Below are 19,388 nucleotides of genomic sequence, written 5' to 3'. Positions count from 1 at the left end.
CCTAACTTTTGATAGAGGTCTGTTGATTTTAGTATTGCACTTTTTAATTTTTCCCACCTCTCCTGCACTTACACATTCACCCATCTCTACGAAATCAGCCTTTTTAAAATCTTTGTATTTGTGTGGTATAAGTCAGTCTTTGTACTAAACCATACTGCTTGATAGAGAATTCTTACAAATGGTTCTGGCACATTTACAGATATTTTGTCACCTAGGATCCAGTGACCAATATTGCATCTTGGTGAAGGAGCTGAAGGGATGCTCCCTGCAAGCAGTTTAGAATGTCCCTACTTCTAGTAGAACTTGCAAAAGACCCTCCCAGTTCACATCAATTAGATTAAAGTCTCCCATGAATATTGCTTCTTCTTTTAATTGCCATTTAAATGACGTCCTGCAGTAGGTTCCTGTCCAGTCCCTCTTTTTGACCTGGTGTTCAATAGATCACCCCAGTACAAATAGCCTTCTCTCCTGTTTCTATGGTCACCCAAAGTATTTTCAGCAATTCTTTGTTTTAAAATATAGTATATGCGCTTTTTTCCCCCCATCACACACTTTGCTACCACTCCTCCAATCTCTTGAGATAATCTTTTTGCAGGCTAAACCTGAATTCCACTGTGTTGGTGGAAAATTGGTATCTTTCTGTAAAGTGCACCAAGAACATATTCGGACCTGTATATACAATTATTTTTAGCCTTGCTAAGGGCAGCAGCTGCACCATTTTAAAACACGCAAAGAACCACTGCTACAAACATAAAATACAACATGTTTATTTCTAAAATTACAAGAAACAGAATCCGTCCCTTATTTGTACAAAAATACCTGAATTACAATTATGGGATAACGCCAGCAAGTTATTTACAGTATTTAGCAATGTATGAATTAAAACGTTCAACACCTTTTGCATTCCCCGATAGCTTATTCCCCATTTTACAGTCCAAAGTTTACATTAGAACATTCATGAGATTAATAACCAGAAATTGAACAGAAGCATCAAGCATACTTCACAGCTCTGTCCCAATAATCACTGGGTTGAAATCACATGAGACTTATTACAAATCTGCAACACTGCTAAATAGTTGCCTACTCTTAGAATTTTCCTTAGAAAATGCCCAAAATTAAAACAAATCGAAGGCTCAGTCAATTCACAAGGCTTGCAATGAACAGGTCGTCTTAAACCCAATACCACTACAAGATTGGTTATAATATATCAAGCAAAAATGATACCACTGAAATCTCATTGGTTCAAACGCCGGGGTATTTAGTGCATAAAGGGTGGGAGTAACAAGCACATTTAAATGGTCAAACAAAATATTCAACACTTAAGACTACTTAAATCATACAGATTTAATTTCCTATTTACCATATTAAAATGCAGTTAAAATGGTTATTTAACTGGACATATTCATTGAATGCTACATGACATTAAGAAACAACTTATTTTAATTTGCTTTTTTAAAAAACATGTCAATCCTGAGCATTTCCATACATTCATTTAAATATAAAAACAGATTAAAGTGACCCATCATGCCATGCTTTCTGGCTGGTAAATAGCTGTGTACTCCCACACCGATAAAATTCACATAACAAAAAATGCCAGCAACAGAGTCCATGCATACTTTTGCACATTTTAAATTAAGAAATAAAATCTGATGAAAATATTGCACAGTACTTACTTTCTAATAAGGAATCAAAACGTTTTCAACATCACTTTATTCATTGAAGAAATGTAATCCCAAATTTTCTGTTTAATCTACGCTAGGAATGATCCCGCCTTTGTTAAATGTTAGTCAATTAGAGTTAATCTGTACCTTTGGCCTGCTTGACATAAAAAAACAAACTAAAATCTGTGCTATAAATATTAGTTTACTTTCGTGTAACATGAAACTATGTATTTACTATATGGTAGCAAATCAGACTCTTCAGGAAGACCCTTAAGACTAACATTTGACCTGTGCTACAAGGCAAGCTGCTGGGAGGGGCATATGAAAATTAACATGATTGGAACCTGAGGAAACGACTAGTATGATAAAAGAATTATAAAACAAAACCAAAAAAAAAAAAGCAATGTCCATATTCCTGGGTGAAAATTTTAGTCCTAACGTCAAATATGCCCCTTTGACCAACCTTCTTAGGAGTAGGCACGATGACGCAATTTATTATGAAAACGACCCCACCAACCGCTGTGCAAAAAGATGCAAGTTGCGTTATCGCAGAGCAGAGGACAGTACCATGACTGCACATTTCAAAGCAAGTCACATAAGGCCCTCCCCACTTCACAAGATCATACATTTAAGTTACCATTTCCAGGGATTTTACGTTTGTCCCTTCCTGGATTACATTTCTGGGTTTCATTTTTCTGACAAACGCTGAAGGATCAATGGCTTTTTGGGCTGCAGAAACAGTCTGAGGCATCAGCAAAGGCAAAACTACAACTACCTTTGTGGTCAACTTGCATGAAAAGTATTTACACAAACACATTGCACAAATTTGCCTCAATACATTAGCGATGTATTGCTTTGAATACAAAATGCAAACAAAACAGACTTTCCCTTACTTGAGGACCACCTATAAAAGCATGGGTCATCCTAATCATGCAAATAGGTTGCTATAAAAAAAAATAATAATCTGGATATATGCATCATTTAAAATGTTTTTATAAGCCAGCCACAATGTAATATGTAATTTAGCCAATAAAATAATCTAAGGCACAGACTGGCTATAATGGCAAACACTGATCCAAGTGCAAAAAAACACCTGCTTCAAAAAAAAGGGACTAAAAATCCATTGGAGGTAATGAAATATTTAAAGTACATATTCCACACTTATTTGCTTAAGCTTCTATTTTTATGGATGAATCTATAGTAAATTAACATTGCCTAATATTTTAATGCAAACAGTTAATATGTTTTAAGATTCACATTTGCATGAGACTCTGCAATATATTAGGACTCCTCCATATGACGTGCTGTAACACATAGCAGCCAGATTGTTTGCTAGCAGTTTAGAAAATAAAAATTAAGTTACCAGTCAATTGGATTCTATGGGCTGCAGCACATTTGTGCACATAGGAGTAAAACAATTGTAGAAAGATATTTTTCTATTTAATGTATTTCAACAGCATTTCACTTTAATCCAGTACTGGCAAAACACTAGTATATAATTAGCAAGAGTTAATAGCTTGCAATAAAGTGTAGAATGGCTTGCAGTTTTACATACATGGAATTTAAAAAAGGACATTAGAAACACTGTGCTAGGACTTAGCACGTGGTCTTACCGAGAATGGTAGAATAGCTATATGTGACATTGACATCATGCTTCTGATGTAAGGTTTCAATAAAAAGTCTGTCTGCCCTATTTAATCAGTCATAACTAAAATACCTTTTTTAACCATATCTCAATCAATTGGCACATTTTAACAATGTGATACTGCATGATTTCTTTGTTCTTTAAAGTGTAGGATTTACTTTGAAATGAAGTGTATGGAATCCATTCAGGGTGGTACATGTATTGAAGATAAAATTGTTGAGTGCTTCAAAATAATTGATTAGAAGAAAAACACATATGGTATGTGGCTAATAATCCTCCTCTTAACTCTGCCCTGTATACTATGAGAGCAAGAAATCCAATACAGGTGCTGTTGAGGCTAAATGAACAGGGCTTGATATATTCCATGGGGTGTAATAATGTTTATAGAAAATATGCTATGAACTGCCCTGGGGAGAAAAAAAAAAAAAAAAAAAAGTCTAGGTAATCTAGTGAGTGGATGAATACAATTTTAATCACTATGAAAATGCATCTTATACCATGCACACATTTTTCCTTTACAATTTTCATCTATGTATCCACTAGTACCTTCTTTATTAACAGGGTACATACAACAGTGGTTATTACTTCACCCTTATGTTGAAAAACCACACCACTTGATATCACAGCTTACAGCTCAGGTTCTGGTACCAGCTAAAGATCTATTCATGCACAGACAGAGCAACACAGCTTCAGAACAAGAATATATATGTTTACACACACACTGGGTTTTACAGAGCTGAAAAAAAATATACATGAAATAACTGGAGTGTTTATACTCCAAGTCCTCCATGCTATATTTCGTTTCTCTGCAGCAGGCTGCCATAACAGCACGAAGGTGCTTAGCGAACAGATTGCACAAAGTGATTTGGGCGACTTGCTTTGTGTGAATTGGTTGATTTACAGGGCCAGAAAGGTCACATCAGCTTCTGTTGTCTCTAGTGGAGTAGCGAGGTAGTACTTCATTTCACATTCCCTCTGCAGGTCTATTAAGTAAACACTATTTTACCTTCATGGCTCATACCAGAGAATTAAAATGTTTGCGTTTAGTGGCCCTTATCCTCCATTCATCTGATCTGATGGAGAGATAACAGTTTGCAAAACATTGTGTGCTACTATATGGTCTGCTAAATATTAAAGGGCATATTCAACTAGGGTTCCAATCCACGTTACCACGGAAAATGCGCACTATTGCCGGTAGTACGGTAGCGCAATAACAGATTTTTGTACGCAACCCTATGGACTGCGAACGAAAACCCACATTGCGGTACCGTGGATTAAGTTAGCGGCCCGTTCCGACGCGATCCCGCGGACCGGAATCGTAATTGAATATGCCACTAAATGTTAATCATCAAGCTGTGTTGCCCTTTATTTAGCTGTTCACTAAACCACCAAATGTTTAGTTTTTTTATTTTCTGTGATTTTTTTTGTAAATATATATTTTGGGTGGTTGATGCTTGACGTTTACTAGCATGTGTTTATACAAATGTATAGTTTCCTGGAGAATAGATCACACTCTGTTTGCAATTGTATGTTCTACATACATTTCAAAGGTTCTGTTAACCACATCAGAATTCAAGTCGCTCCTTGTTGTGTTCTTCAGTGGGTTTACAGGTAGAAATCTTCAGTCAGCTCTAAAGCCAGCAACAGGCCACACAATTCTGTCTGACCACTAGTATCCTTTTCCAATTTGGCTACACAGATCAGGCTGTTAGAACTCTGTTACAAGTCCGCACAGTCTGTGAGCCAGTTAGTGGGGTCAAGAGATGACCGAACGCACAGGGCCAATAGTGGACACTTGCAAACTATTTACAACTAATTTTCACCATCATTCTGAGACATTGCACTCGTTTTGCAGATCTCCATAGGATTCCAGTCTAAATTTCCTGAAATCTACAAATGATTTAAAATGAACTTCTTTGTATGTATATAACTGTTTGGGAAGCTTGAATTTCTTGAAAAGGGTAAGCAAACAGAAATGGTTATTTAAACACATTACATAAGTGTTCCAGAGCCAATATACCAGAAATAAAAGGATTTAAAAGAAGCGTTCCATCCAGTGTCCAGCAAGTCATTTCCACAGACAGCAGACAATTCAAACTCTTTACCGGGGTGTATGTTTTTTTTTTTTTACTATTTGTAATTGGAATTGAGAAAGGCAGGGTCTTAAGACTTCTGGAGCTTTAGTCATCAGATTAAAGAATGTTTGTAGTCTCCGATAATGCAAATGTACAAATTTGTTGGGAGCAGAGACAGCAACATAAGTATTATCTTAATCTATATCCCCCTTAATTTTTACATTTTGAGTGCTTTTTTGATACATGCCAAAAGCCATCTAATTTGATACAAGTTATGGGGGGTACTGTCACCATTTATGGCGATACATTTTATCTACATATTTAATTTATGAAGTGTCAATTTATAGAAAGTATTTGGGCATGACCAAACACTTTTGTACAAAGTTGCTCAAACATATGCACCTGACCAACATTCTGTATATAAGCCTCATATCCAATGTTTTGTCATATTACAATAGTTGGAGGCATAATGTCAAAATCAGACCAAATATCTGTGAAATAGAATCTAAAAATCAACCTAATGATTGAGTATTGGAACAATTCTCTTAAATTGCAACTACAAAATGCAAGTTGCCGAGATTAAAACTTTTAGGGGGAGATTCAATTCAGTGGGAGTTGTCTTCCATGTATTTTACCCACATCTTATGCTGGGAGAGCTATTCAATTATGTGACCTGCGAATCTCGTTGTCCCTGAAAGTAGGACTGGATTTCGTAAATTTTTGCTTGCACCCACCCTAGGAGGCATTAGACAATGATGAATGATATATGAGACAGCTTACCGAATTGAATCGCATCCTTAGTATATAAAGATTGCCAGGATTCCAACATGATTACCAAAATGAGACCTAGCTTTCAGAGCCAGATTACAGGGTGTCAGACAGTTACTTGCCTTTTTAAATGCATGCTTCTAAACCAACGACTTCCCCAGAGCGTTCAGAGGAGACGTCAGGCAGCTCCACAATCCAGTGCTCAGATAGGAAATGTATTCACTTCCTGTGAGCAGCAAAGAGCGCATAGTGGAGCTGTAGAACGAGGTTAGATGTCTCAACAACGAAAGGTAAGCAACATGCTATTGGGAGAGTGCAGTGAGAGAGATACAAGGGTAACTTTTTCAACTTCATGAATGAGGAGTCATTTTAGATTATGGGTCCCTGCTGTTTTAAGCACCCCAGGCCCCCTCAAAGCTTTAATCCAGCTCTGCTAGTTGCCTACATGTACAGCACTGCTCTAAGACACTGAAAATATTCACTTCCCTTATTTCATCTTTGATCTTGTTCAGAAGAATATAGTTTTAATACATTTAGAACTACTAGTCCCTATGAAATAAATTGATTATATGCTTGGCAATCACTAACAGTCACAGCATGCTCATGATCTAGTGCATAATAGAGGCCAACAGCTAAAAAGTACAGTTGCATGAATTAGAATGCCACACTAGTTTTAAAATGCTTAAAGTAAAAATAAAAAATAAGATAAAAATGCATGTTATCTGTTCGCATCCCAAAATACTGGTAACAGATAAGATTAGTTCAATAAACACCTGCTCGTGTTATTTTATACTTTTGTTTGATTTTTTTTTTCCAATGTGCATTACTAAAAAGACAAAAAACACCATTCCCAGACACCACACGAGTCTGTATTTCACATATACATCAAGAAAACGGTGCAACCACTGGAGTCCCAGAATTCATTTTGGAACGTTTTACCCTCTACCCTCAATGACTGTAAAGGAAATTCTACTTATGAGGTCAGATCATAAAAATGGCATTTCATTACAAAATCTAAAAAAAACAAATACATGAAAAATTGTAGCTATGCCGCAAACCTAGTCACAGGAGCTAGTTTAATCCTGGTTGTCTCATCATTCGTTTGATATATTTTTTTACTTCTTAGACTAAACTAAGACAAATGGCATTAACCTGAATCTGTAAGAAATAGCTGATAATGTATTGTAGGCCTTCTCAGCCAAGTGCATAGATGTCTATTCTGTGACCACATTTATAAAGAACACTGTCAGTGTTCAACAAGGCATCACTTCCATCTTACAAAATACTGTATACTACAAATGAATAAAACAAACATAAAATCAAGTTTCTTCATTTTATATGAGGCAAATACATGGAATAAAGAAATGACAATGTGTTCCATAATCTAAAATACAGTGTTTCCAAACTGTAGTTGCATGGTACAGACGATATGTTTCACTGAAGCTTTTTATGGTCGTGAGTGATTCCCAAGTAAATATGCAGCCTTGTATTGTATTCTTCTGTAGCTCTTCTATCAATAGGACATAAAGTGAGAATCCTATAAACCGGTCACTTGTTACATTAAATTCCCATTTCCATCAGATCGTTGTTATAATTTAATATTCCTTTATGGTCTACTCTCCTTAGAGGTGCCTGAAAAACTACATAAAATAAATTGGGGGGGAGAAGTAAACAAAACCCCCAAAATTGTTACTTTATGCAGACATTCTCTGCCCTCCAGCACTAGGCATGTTCTAAAAGAGTATGGCCATTTAGCCTTGTACTGTATTATAAACAGTGACATTTCCTGACAGGCAAGATAGGCTGACTAAGGTAGAGAGAAACTGTAGTTCAAACATTTATGCATAGTTATCACTTACAGACTCAAGCTTATTAGGACAGACATTTAATATCCATTTTGCTTATTGGAGAGTGTGGAAAGAGAAATAGGTCTGCTTCAATCTCCTGATGAGCTTTCCAAAATATGCATGCAGATGACAGGTGCACAAGTCTTGTCAGAAAATTCTTGATTGTTTTCTTCCCCCATAATCCTTTTAAGTTGTAGCATTTCATACTTTCCAGCATACCAAAATGTTGCATGAATTAAAATGCCACACTAGCTTTTTAAAATGCTGTAATCCATATTAAAAAAAAAACAAAAAAAAACAAAAAACAAACAAACACAGGAGTGCAAAAATGTATTAAAAAATATATAAAGTAAACGAACGAGTCTTAATTGTCAAGATTACTCCAGGGCAACAGTCCATATTCCCACCCTCCCGCTTGCTAAACTACATCCAATTCCTACCCAACCTATCCCAGGATTATTGTTCAGGGCTTGTTTCTGGTGAGCAGCCCAGCCCCAAAATAAAACCCGTGGCTGTTTTGCATTTTTATTTCTCAATCTACATACCACCCTATTCCAATTGGAGATGCTAGAACATGGTGGTGCTTGGCAGATCTACAAGAAACTAGCCAAATGTGATGAATTGGCACCAGTTGATTAATCCAGTCAGAAGGTGCTTGTTTAAAAACAAAAAGTCTTTCCCACCCAATATAACCAGGCCCACCCCCATAGTCAATGTTTCCACTTTATCCAAACAGTCTTTTGTCGGAGGTCATAAGGCCACTCTGATGCAGTGGTGTTTAAGCTTGGACGGCAGAACTCCTTTGTTTAGCTGATGGAACTCAACAAGTTGAATTAAATCTGTAAATTTGGTATTTCCATCATCTAGGCTAAAGAACATCTGCCCATCGTCTTCACACTGGAAAGTAAATAAAAATGGATACATTTTAATGTATAGTATATACAATTTTTAATTTATACATCTAACTGGTTTGAATATTTAGTTATGTCAGACATGTGTTTTAGTAAAGTGATGCAGGAAGATTTTGGTCTCAGAGCCTCAAAATCACAAATATGTACTATTGGAGATCCTTAGTCATCTATTACCCAGTTCTCTGCCAGTAACTTTGCTCCATCCCATTCCTCATAAGATGGCACTTTGTTAGTGAGGACAGGATTGCATATGTCAATCACAAGTTGTTTGGTTGCTACCTCCAATAAAATCAGCACACTTTTTTGAAATAGTCTGCTACTGTAAACATTTCAATGAGTTGCTTTGAAGATTGTTTTAGCCCCTCCCACTCCAAAACTATGGGCATTCTGCATGAGTAGGGAATGATTGATTAGAATCAGAGCCTATTGTATTCAAACAAACCTTAAAGGGAAACCCATTACATCAGAACCAATATTAATGTGTAAAGGGAAAAAACAAAACGGATTTACCAACAAATCCCTTTCTTCAAGAGACTGCATGGCAGACAAATATGGGTAATTTTCTTTTCTTGGTTAGGTAGAGACAGGTGTAAAAAAAAAAAAATATATATATATATATATTTTTTTTTTTTAAAAAAAACCACCCCTTGGATGGTATACAAGGTAGCTCCTCTACTTCCTGTGTGTATGTGTGACTTCCAAAGCTTACTTCTGATGAATATACACACACGACAATACAAGCATAAATGGGAAATTGGGCTCCCATGTGCCATGGCGTCTCAAAGAAATTCACAGTAAAAAAAAACAACAGATAGCAGATATGCTACAAATTAAAGATTTATTTGGAAGCTGAACCAAGAACATCTTTTTCATGCAAGTACACAGCCTGTTTCTCCATCTTTGCAGCCTATGAAAACTGACAGATCCCCACATGCGCTGATCATTGGGATTCGCAATCTGACTCCAAAATAAAAATTACTGTAAGAGCATTTCCTAAGGCAGCAATCTGATGTGCCCCAGGTAGGCAGCCCTTCCACAGCTTGCAGCATTACTGTTTCGTCACCAGGATCGCCAAGTTAGAGGCAGGAAAATACACAGGGCAAGAGGAGGCTCTACCGTATATATCCCATCCCAAGGAGGGGGGAAAAAAAATGATCCATCAAGACAATCCTAATACACTGAACAAAGACTGAGTAGCAGGACTGCAATGTTTCTTAAAAAAAAAAAAAAAAAAGTAAGAATTGTGTTCCAGACCACTGTACCATACAATCCATAACAGACTGGTTTAACAGAAGGAAACAGTCACTCTGATACATCAGTGGCAAATAACATAATTCACCAGTTTTCAATGACATTTTGGGATAAAGCCATCCTGATAGGATTGTAATTTTAAACAATTGTTTAGCTACAAAGAAAACTCCATACAGTGAAACAAGCAAGGTTTACAAATGCTGCGCAAAAAAAATATATAAAAAAAATGGAATTTGGATACGGTACAGCTCCAAACCCCCCCACAAAAAAAAAATGCCTACATAGTTTAAACAGTCATAACCAAGACTCAAGCTTGGAGAACTCCAAAACAAGGACTCATGTGATAAGTAGTTTAAGTGAAAGTGTTCGAATTAATCATGTTTATTTGTGCTATTGTGATAAATACTGTACTGTAGGCATTTTGTAGTTTAATACACTCCCTGTCTCTAAGTGGCATTGTTGTTTAAAATGAATGTTTAAAATAAAATTTTAATCATTAAGTATATTCTGCTAACATCTTACAAACAAAAATTGTTGACAGAAGACTAAAAATTGCACTAGAATTCCTTATAGCTGTTTTTCATTAATTAGATTTGACTTTAAAAAATAAATAGAAGTTTATACTCCATGTACAAATTTAAAGAATTTTCTGAAGACAGTGTTTTAAAGCAAACTTTCCTTCTGTAAACATTCGTCACTCATAGGATCTAAAAAGTAGTGCCATCTGTATTAGTAACACAGTTGGACATAACACTCTCCCCGGCCCCTCAGTGTCTGTTCTCGCACCAATCTACAATCAGAACAGAGCTTCTCTGGTCTACACCATTGGAAAATTTCTTACGAAAACGTAATAGCCAGAGGTTCAACCTTACAAACTGTTATACATTTTTGCAATAGCAGATTTTACAGGAATGTTTACTTACTGGTAAAATCTGGAAATGCTTTATTTTCTGGTGGTGACATAGTGTAAGTACAAATGTCTTTGGGTTACTCTGACTGTCTCGAAGTAGAAAAAGGCTGCAAGAGAACAAAGAAAGAAAAGATTCCAGTAATTTAATTGTGTGCCATTACTTACATGCCTCTACACCTACATCTATACACACATTTTTGATGCCAGACATGGTACTAATTGATTGTAATACTATATAAATATATGTGGGTCTACTTACCCATCCACAAGCCCTTGCTGTTTAATGATTGTTTGCGACTCTTCTCTTGATATTCTACCATGGAACCAAGGTTGCGTCCTATGAATTACTAAAGTAAAAAAAATATTAATACTAATAGCAGTAAAATACCTCATATGAAACTTAAAAATGGAAGTCTGCTGTGGATACCTGTGCTAAGCATGGAAGGATGAAGTGGACTTTGGCTACCCAACACATTCATGCGAGAACTGCGCTTCTGTAAGATAAAAGCCAGAAGTCACTTTAGCATTCACTGTATAAAGACAATTCATAAATTGCATTACACTTTAAATTTTGTACTTCTTGACCTTTTAAGAAAATACTACAACATCCTAATATGCAAAAAAATACATGAATACACACTGAAGACTGAATATTTTATAATTAAAAATTGGTCAAATTGGCTTATAAGCCAATGCCTAAGGTTTTGTTGATCTTTGAAGTTTCTGTTAAGATCTTCAAAAAGGAGTAGATCAATCTTGAACCTTGCTCTATTGTTGCTCACATGTCCAATTCTGTCTCCTACCTTGATATCTACCGTAGAGTGGGTCTCTATGGTAGCACTATTGTGCAGGGCTCTGTAGTTCTTTGATGGAGAAACAAAAAAAAAAAAAATCAAACACAAAAAACCCTTGAAGTAAGTAGGCCGATAGCACCTTGTGTAAAGCCCATCCAGGCTTGCATCCTTATATAGCCTCCATGTGGACTAGCAGCATCTGATCACCTTTTTTACCAGGCATATACTGGGGTAGCCAACTTGTTTTACCAGAAATTAGATGCCATAATTTCAAGATCAGGAGGAAAAAAAATCAAGTCATCTGTTTTAGACAACCTTAAGTTCAATCTAATCCATCCCGTATACATTTTTCTAAATTACCCCATATATGCAATGTTCTGGCTATTGCAGCTGTAGGCCTTAATTTTGCCTGTTATATATAGCTTTTTAACTCCTCCAATTGTTCCTGTCCATACCATCCTTAATGGAATTAACATTCTCAAGAGGAATGGTAGGTTTTTTTTTGACAATCTAGCTACTGCTGTCCAGCTTTGTTGAAAGTACTCATTTCCTCCATAGGTCACCAGGGTTTGTGATACACTCCCCAAAGTCTTTTCATGTTAGCGAAATGCTTATCTGAGTACTTCCATTCCCGAAATTATTGATAACTTTATTCAGTGGAAAGATACCTTTTTTCTTACGCCCCTGGAATAAGGTTTCTTGTAAAGACTGACTTAAGAAACATCTTCAATTTCCATAACTGTGAATAGCTTTCAACCAATGCTCCAATAAATCCAGACTAAAATTAAATTCCTCTGAAGAAACAGCTGAGCCTTAATCAGATAAATCAGATGTCTGACGCCACCTGCTGCACACCTGACTCAAATCTCCATGCAACACTAATAAAAGATGTTATCAGATCTGGACTTTGCAGCAAGTGTGTTAGCCAGTGCAGCCTTCATCCAGTTTAACATTTCAAATTATATGAAGGGGAGGCTGCATTCTGCACACTCTTTCAGCAGAACCTTCAGCCAGCTTTTTATCATAGATTTTATCATAGATTCCACTGCCAGTCTGAGTCCGACCTAAAACACTGCTATTTTCCTACGACTGTACTTGGGCTTATACACATACAAATATATATTGCAGCCTCTGTGGAACCGCTTTTCCTCCATGTCCACTTTGTTGCAGAAAAAATAAAATAAAATACAGCCTTCCAATAAACAAAACAGAACTGCTGTGTTCACAAGTGTATTCCTTCCACTGTCAGCATTTGGGTTTCAGTACGGTGAGCTTTTATTCTTGCTCCCACAATGTACCAATCTTAAAAGGTGCAGAGGTGAGGAACTGCAGTCGCCATGTTACAAGAGAAGGCAACACTGAATAATCGGCTGGATGTAATCCTAATGCAGCTTTGTGGCTGCAGGTCCCTAATGGAGTGCAAGGCTTTCCTATTCCTCCTGGCAACAAAGTAAAGCAGATAGGCCCTAGAGGGGTTAGGAGGGGAAAGGAAGAGGAGAAGCCCATTTTATGCAAGACTAATCCATACTGAACTGTATTTTTTGGGAAAGCTACTTCTGAATGAAATACTACTTCTGGAACACAATTTCTGTGGACAGATGAGACGATAGTTGAGTTGTTTGGTCTTGATGTTCAACACCACGTTTAGCTTTTGCCAAACACAGGATATCACCACATCCATCAAGTGCAGGTTCCTTATTTATGTTTAATAAATGACAAATTAAAAGCGGTTATTTTATTTGTCACATTAGATTTTAGGAATTTTTACAGATTTTAAAAAGGAATGCTCTTTCACGATGGCATATATACACTTTTTTCAGTATTTGCATTCAGGACAAAAGTATTGCTAGTGAGATGTAGACCCAATAATCTTGACTAATTTTTCCTTTGGCTTTAACAGACCCCCTTCCCCCCAAATGATTTGTTTGGGCAGAACATGCTCAACAAAACAGGATTCATTTAATGAACAATTTAGAGATTGTGTTAATTTGCGTAACTTACACTCCTAATATTTTGAATGGCAAGTAGTGTGAAGATGTAATGTAACATTTACCCTCCATGCATGACCTTCTTCCACTGCAGCACTTTGTGCTTCCAACGGATTTTCGATAACCCTTCCTGTTTGTCCAGAGAAATCCATGGCAACCAAGCAATTTTCTGAAACACTTCTCTGAAAGAAAATCGCAGGACTTTAAAAAGGTAAATATCTTAGAGTTTTGTTTCTAACTTCTGTACATACATTTTTATTTTATTAGTGTATGGTGTAGCTGCCAGATTAAAACTAAAAATGTCCCACAAAGAGCATAAAAAACAGTAATCAAGTTATGATAAAAGCTGCTGCTTACAATGTCAAAGCAATAACTCATAAGCCATGGATCACTCTTGGTAATCTTTTCAGTATCATACTTTTGCTTTTAACAAACAATAATAATTGATAGAAGAAAATTGAGAACATTGTTACATACAGAGGCCAATTACACATATGTTCTAGTCGCCTATATGGCATAGGTATGAGAGTGCTATGTGAAAAGGTGGACAAAGAAAAACTTAAATTAAACCAGTCTGATCACTGCATCAAGAGTGGCCGTGCACTTAGTTTTGCTGTTCAGCTGAAATAAATAAAAACAGACATTTTTCAACAATGAAGACATAAGTAGTAGTAAGGGGCTATTTGGGGTTCATTCTCCAACATTTACTCCAAACTGTACAAACTGAGGACTGTTTTATTTTGCATAAAGCATAAAATAAAATAGAAAATGCCAAAGCTACTTTTTTGATCACTTTTAAACATGTAAAAAGCATGAAAAGCAGCTGTAACAAATTTTAATTAAAAAAATAAATCTGTTGCATCGGTCACTATGCACAAAGGGGGCGATTCCATTCAGCGTGGTGCGTCTCTGGACACCTCGCACTAGTGTACTGGCTTGAATCTCTGACCATTTATCCCCCACAGGGGTGCAAGGAAAAATGAGTGGAGACTTACTGTAATGGCCAGAAATGTAAGCAGTCAGACATCACAGTGATGTCTAGTGACACATCTTCTGCAACTAAATTCTACCCTATCAAAGGGTCAGCAATATATTGAAAATGGAAAGGAGGCAATTGGAACTCATTACATGGAACACAGTGATGTAACAATTAAATCTTTGTGGACTTACTGGTGCAGAGAAGTTTGTGTGCAAGCTTTTCTGCTGAGGAATTCGATAATTCTGATAAAGAAGCATGCCATACTGTAAAGGGAAAAGATACAATTTAAGTTTAGTGAAAAATAAAAACAAATCATTCTCCTCAACATCTATTCTGGCTTAAATCCATCATAAATGCAGCAGTAAAACTGATCTTCCTCTCACTCCACATCTGCTGCACCTCTCTGCAAATCCCTACACTTCCCGTGTCCTCCAAAATCCAATTCAAATTACTTATCCTTATCTACGAAGCCCAGAACTCCGCCTATTCATATATCTACTTTCAAAGTATTTGTGTGTTACAAGTAGTGTAATAACTCAGTGTTGGTGTGTATACAGGCTAATCGCATATAACAAAAGTGTTTAAGATTTACTTTGCTATCAAGTTTTAAGACTGGCTTCTAGATTCTAAAAGTGTTTTGGCCCTTGCTTTATAAAACTGACTATATGAAAAGTATTATTCACATAAATACCAAGACTTTGTATTCTAACCTAGCTTCTGCAGCTTTGTCAACCCTGGGCTCTAAACAGCATGTTGGATTCAAATAAAAATGCACCAACAGACATTTAGAAATTAAAGTTAATTTTATTAATTGTGCATATTTTACTATAACAAAACCTTTATAAAAAAAATTTGAACATTCAGTACTATAACTCGCTAACTTAAGCTGCTAAGAGGACAGTAACAGGTGGGAAGTTTGGCTGGGGCAGTACACCTGTCAGACAGTTACGCAGGTATCCTAATCCTCCATGGAGCAAATGGGCAAAAGCTTGCTTGATATTGATTTTCAACATGATTAGGACCTCCTGATCCTTCAGGCTGTTTTCTTAAGCAGGTGTTGACAGCAAAGTTACCACAGGATAACAAAGGATGAGGGGAGAGAAAAAATCCAAAAGCTGGGTTACAATGGTGTAAAGACAGAGGATTGACCGATTGAGAGATGGTCAGATTGAATAGGAGCCATCAGTGTCCAGGCGGGTTTCCCTTTTGAGCCAAATTAAGCCGCAGGCTCCACTCCTGGAGGTGGCCTTCCATCAATTAATTTAAGTTTCAGCTTTGCAACTTTACAGCACGTGAAACCTAAAGTGTTGGATTTTCTGGAAGTGGAGGCTTCAAGTACTTTCAGATTTGAGCAGTAAGTATTAAAATTATACACTAAACAAAATATGCTTTGCTTTACCAAATTATACATGCATTGATAACCCCTTTTTAAAATACTAGTTTTATAATATACCATTTTAGGGAGAGAAGGCTGCCAATACCTTGTACATTAATTTCAGCAATGCACTTTAGGTGGGTATTACATGGTTTTAGTGTGACCACCATAAAGCTAATGATTACTTTTAAAAAGTCCTAGTTGCCAATCCAGTATAACTGACAGAGGGTTCAGACCAAGAGAAAAGATGGAGAAGCAAGCACTAGTAACACGTTTGGTTAATTTATTGCACTTAAACCAAATAAAACAAAATGTAATAAAAGGAACATTCTAAGAAACTGAATAGCACAAATAGTCTATTTTAGCAATATTGATCTTTAGGTATTATGGCTATAGAGCATTGTCAAATATCACGATGCTATAATGCAGTTCACAAAAAAGAGCGATGTTAAGGGTGCACTCCCCATTAAACATTAGTTTAACCGAGATGCCACATTACCTTAATGAAGCCCCTCTGCCAGTGCTGTGCTACAGCAGTGCTGGAGCCCTAAGGAACACTGAGCAGTTGCACAGAATTTACCTTTAAATCAGACCAATAGGTAAGCAAGTTTACTCAACCATCCTTTGGACATACTAGCATGGTTAACACAACTAGCCAAAGTTAGGAGCCAATTTACAGAAATGGAGGAGCCCAGGAAAAAACAACTTCAGCGTGCAATCCCTGGGGCTCCATTAAAATGAACGTTTAATGCAGAGTGCGCCTTTAAATATCTAAGCAATGGCAAATTTTTCTGTCAGTATCACAGCAGAATAAATCACATTGACAGGCTCCCACTTACTGCAATAATTTTGAACCATTTTTACACATTTCACCACTTATTTCTATAGTACGCCAACGTACTATAGTATACGTTCAAGTACCTTTAACAGTCTGAATGCAGTCATCCAACATGTCCGGCTTTGTTCATCTTCTGCACATAGAAATCGCAGCTCCTTAACATCTGTTCTGACTCTGTTGGGCTACAGAAATAACAAAAAAACCAAAAGACACAAGATAATTTTTTTCACCCCAACATGAGTATCAGACAATGTTACATACCATTAAAAAAATATTTGTATGTTATATTAAATCCTGTTAACAAACAAGACAAACAATATAGCAATACATTAGACTGTGCTTAAAAAAAACAAAGTGTTTAGATTTGGCCTATATGTTCGGCATCTGCACAGAGATGCTGTACAGAACGATGTCAACAATACTAATGTGCAAGGACCAAGCTGAAGACGCATTGCCAAATAAAACCTAAATGGCACAGCTGCATACTCATGTTCTCTTAGTGCTAAATCTCAACACATCAAAGTAATGATCTTAACAAAACCAAAATTTCTACAGAATAGAAATAATCCAATAGAACACTTGTCTCTTCCTTGTTAATCAGTCTAATCATAATGGAAGAGTCCGAGACAAGAGACCCAGTCAGCTTTACACTGAGATATATTGCATGGAACACGGGCGTGAGAATTCCTCATGTTAGAGATCTCAACAGCTATCTAAATGTTAGGACTATTTTATTACAGTTATGACCATGCTCTACGTCTGTTTACTTTTGACCTGCAACTGAACAGATTTGTGTTAATGTTACATACTTCTAGTAGAGAAAACACCTTATGTGTTTTAGGGGCACTCGAGGATAATGGAAATATATAAAACTTAATCAAATTTTATTAGTATAAATTAAAATAGTATAACTTGAGTTATACTATTTTAATTTATACTATCATAGATTGATTAAGTTTTATATATTTCCATTATCCTCGAGTGCCCCTAAAACACATAAGGTGTTTTCTAGTTGTTTTCTCTACGTATTTGAATTTGTGTAGGGTGCACCTATCTCCAGATGTGAAGCCATTATATTTAAAATTTGAGATTGAGAAACAAGTGATTTCCATCTGGAATTTATAGGATTTTCCTGGTGCGATAGGGAGGTTTGTTGGTATACTTCTAGGAGATACTGCTGCTTTGTTACTGGCACACTGTACTTAAGTCATTTTGCTTGATAAATGTGTTATAGGACTGCCAGTGAAATGGATGAAACGTCATTGGAATACTACATCAGAATTTTTTTTTTTTTTTAATGAATTAGCTTCATTGTTAATTTTTACATGGCATGCCATATTTTGGTGTGCAATGTTTTTCAAACTTTAGAAAGCAAAAACATGAACTATTGAAGAACAGATATTTTAACATGTGCAACTTGGTATATAGCAAGTTACTTATAAGGTAATTTACACGAGAGTTTGATGGTCAGATGTACAGAATTTTTTTTGTTAAAAGACTTCATTGCACTCGAAACATTCAAAATCTTGAAAGGTATGCATGGATTTGTTCTTTACCTTGACACAAAATCCAAAGTCTGTTGGTGAATTATACAGCTTCTTACAAGTTATCAATGAATAAATATTGCTATCTTCTAAGTCTGATATTCCCTGCAAGTGTCTTGGTTCCTGTATAAAACAAATATTCTATATTGAAAAGAGTTTAAGAAACAAAATCACAAGATATTTTCAAAAAGAATCAAAATACATGTAAAATGGCATTGATTAAAATTCTGGCCGAACTACTTGATTTGTTAAGTGGCAACCTATATGCCAGAACTGTAATAGCGTTGTAATTAAAGACTGCTATTAGAACATTATAATATCCTTGATTAAAATGCATTTACTCATTATTACTCCGTTCCAGCTAGGTGGATGATTTCTTGTGGTTGGAGCTGGGAAGGAGCAGCCAATTTAATAAAAAAAAAACAAAAAAAAACATCCTGCACAACAGTGCAACTTCACTGCACAGCATGGTGCCTATCTGGGGATCTGTCTAACCTAGTAAATGCTAAAATCACACAAAACAGAAAATTATCCTTTAAAAGGTCTTTAAGATGGCCAGAATAACCTCAAAGAATGGTTCTATTCCTCCCAGTCATCTTTGTTTTGGATGTTATCCGTTCTGTTTTTCCCCTTGTATGGTTTCTTTGTAGTCTTTAAGTTTGATTACTGAAAGAGCTATATAATGGAACAAAGTGACTCAAATTCAATATATCCAATCAAAAATAAGGAGAAACTATTCCTGCATTGCACCTCTATCCACCTATGGGCACCATATCCAGCCACCCACACCTCACTCAACATT

The 19,388-nt window shown here is 36.2% G+C and overlaps 1 protein-coding gene across 5 annotated transcripts in view; it reads right to left on the bottom strand.

The window, feature by feature from the left end:
• Window positions 1-7,468: 7,468 nt before the first annotated feature.
• The window catches only part of GRB10 (growth factor receptor bound protein 10), a 146,882-nt gene continuing 134,962 nt past the window's right edge, over window positions 7,469-19,388 (bottom strand). For 4 of the 5 annotated variants that reach the window (XM_075212633.1, XM_075212635.1, XM_075212636.1 and 1 more), the window contains 8 exons: window positions 18,599-18,709; window positions 17,126-17,224; window positions 15,021-15,092; window positions 13,916-14,032; window positions 11,496-11,562; window positions 11,328-11,415; window positions 11,082-11,175; window positions 7,469-8,893 (listed from right to left, as the gene is read on the bottom strand). In XM_075212633.1, the coding sequence (XP_075068734.1) occupies window positions 8,747-8,893; window positions 11,082-11,175; window positions 11,328-11,415; window positions 11,496-11,562; window positions 13,916-14,032; window positions 15,021-15,092; window positions 17,126-17,224; window positions 18,599-18,709 (795 nt within the window). In that variant the 3' untranslated portion in view covers window positions 7,469-8,746. Of the gene's footprint in view, window positions 8,894-11,081; window positions 11,176-11,327; window positions 11,416-11,495; window positions 11,563-13,915; window positions 14,472-15,020; window positions 15,093-17,125; window positions 17,225-18,598; window positions 18,710-19,388 lie in introns of those variants that run through there. The other variant, XM_075212637.1, reaches the window with a different exon arrangement.

The sequence above is a fragment of the Mixophyes fleayi genome, chromosome 5 (genome assembly GCF_038048845.1).
Source record: "Mixophyes fleayi isolate aMixFle1 chromosome 5, aMixFle1.hap1, whole genome shotgun sequence".
In the NCBI taxonomy this organism is placed as follows: Eukaryota; Metazoa; Chordata; class Amphibia; order Anura; family Limnodynastidae; genus Mixophyes; species Mixophyes fleayi.
Note: the sequence above shows the minus strand (reverse complement) of the source record. Positions and strands in the feature narration are given on the sequence as shown.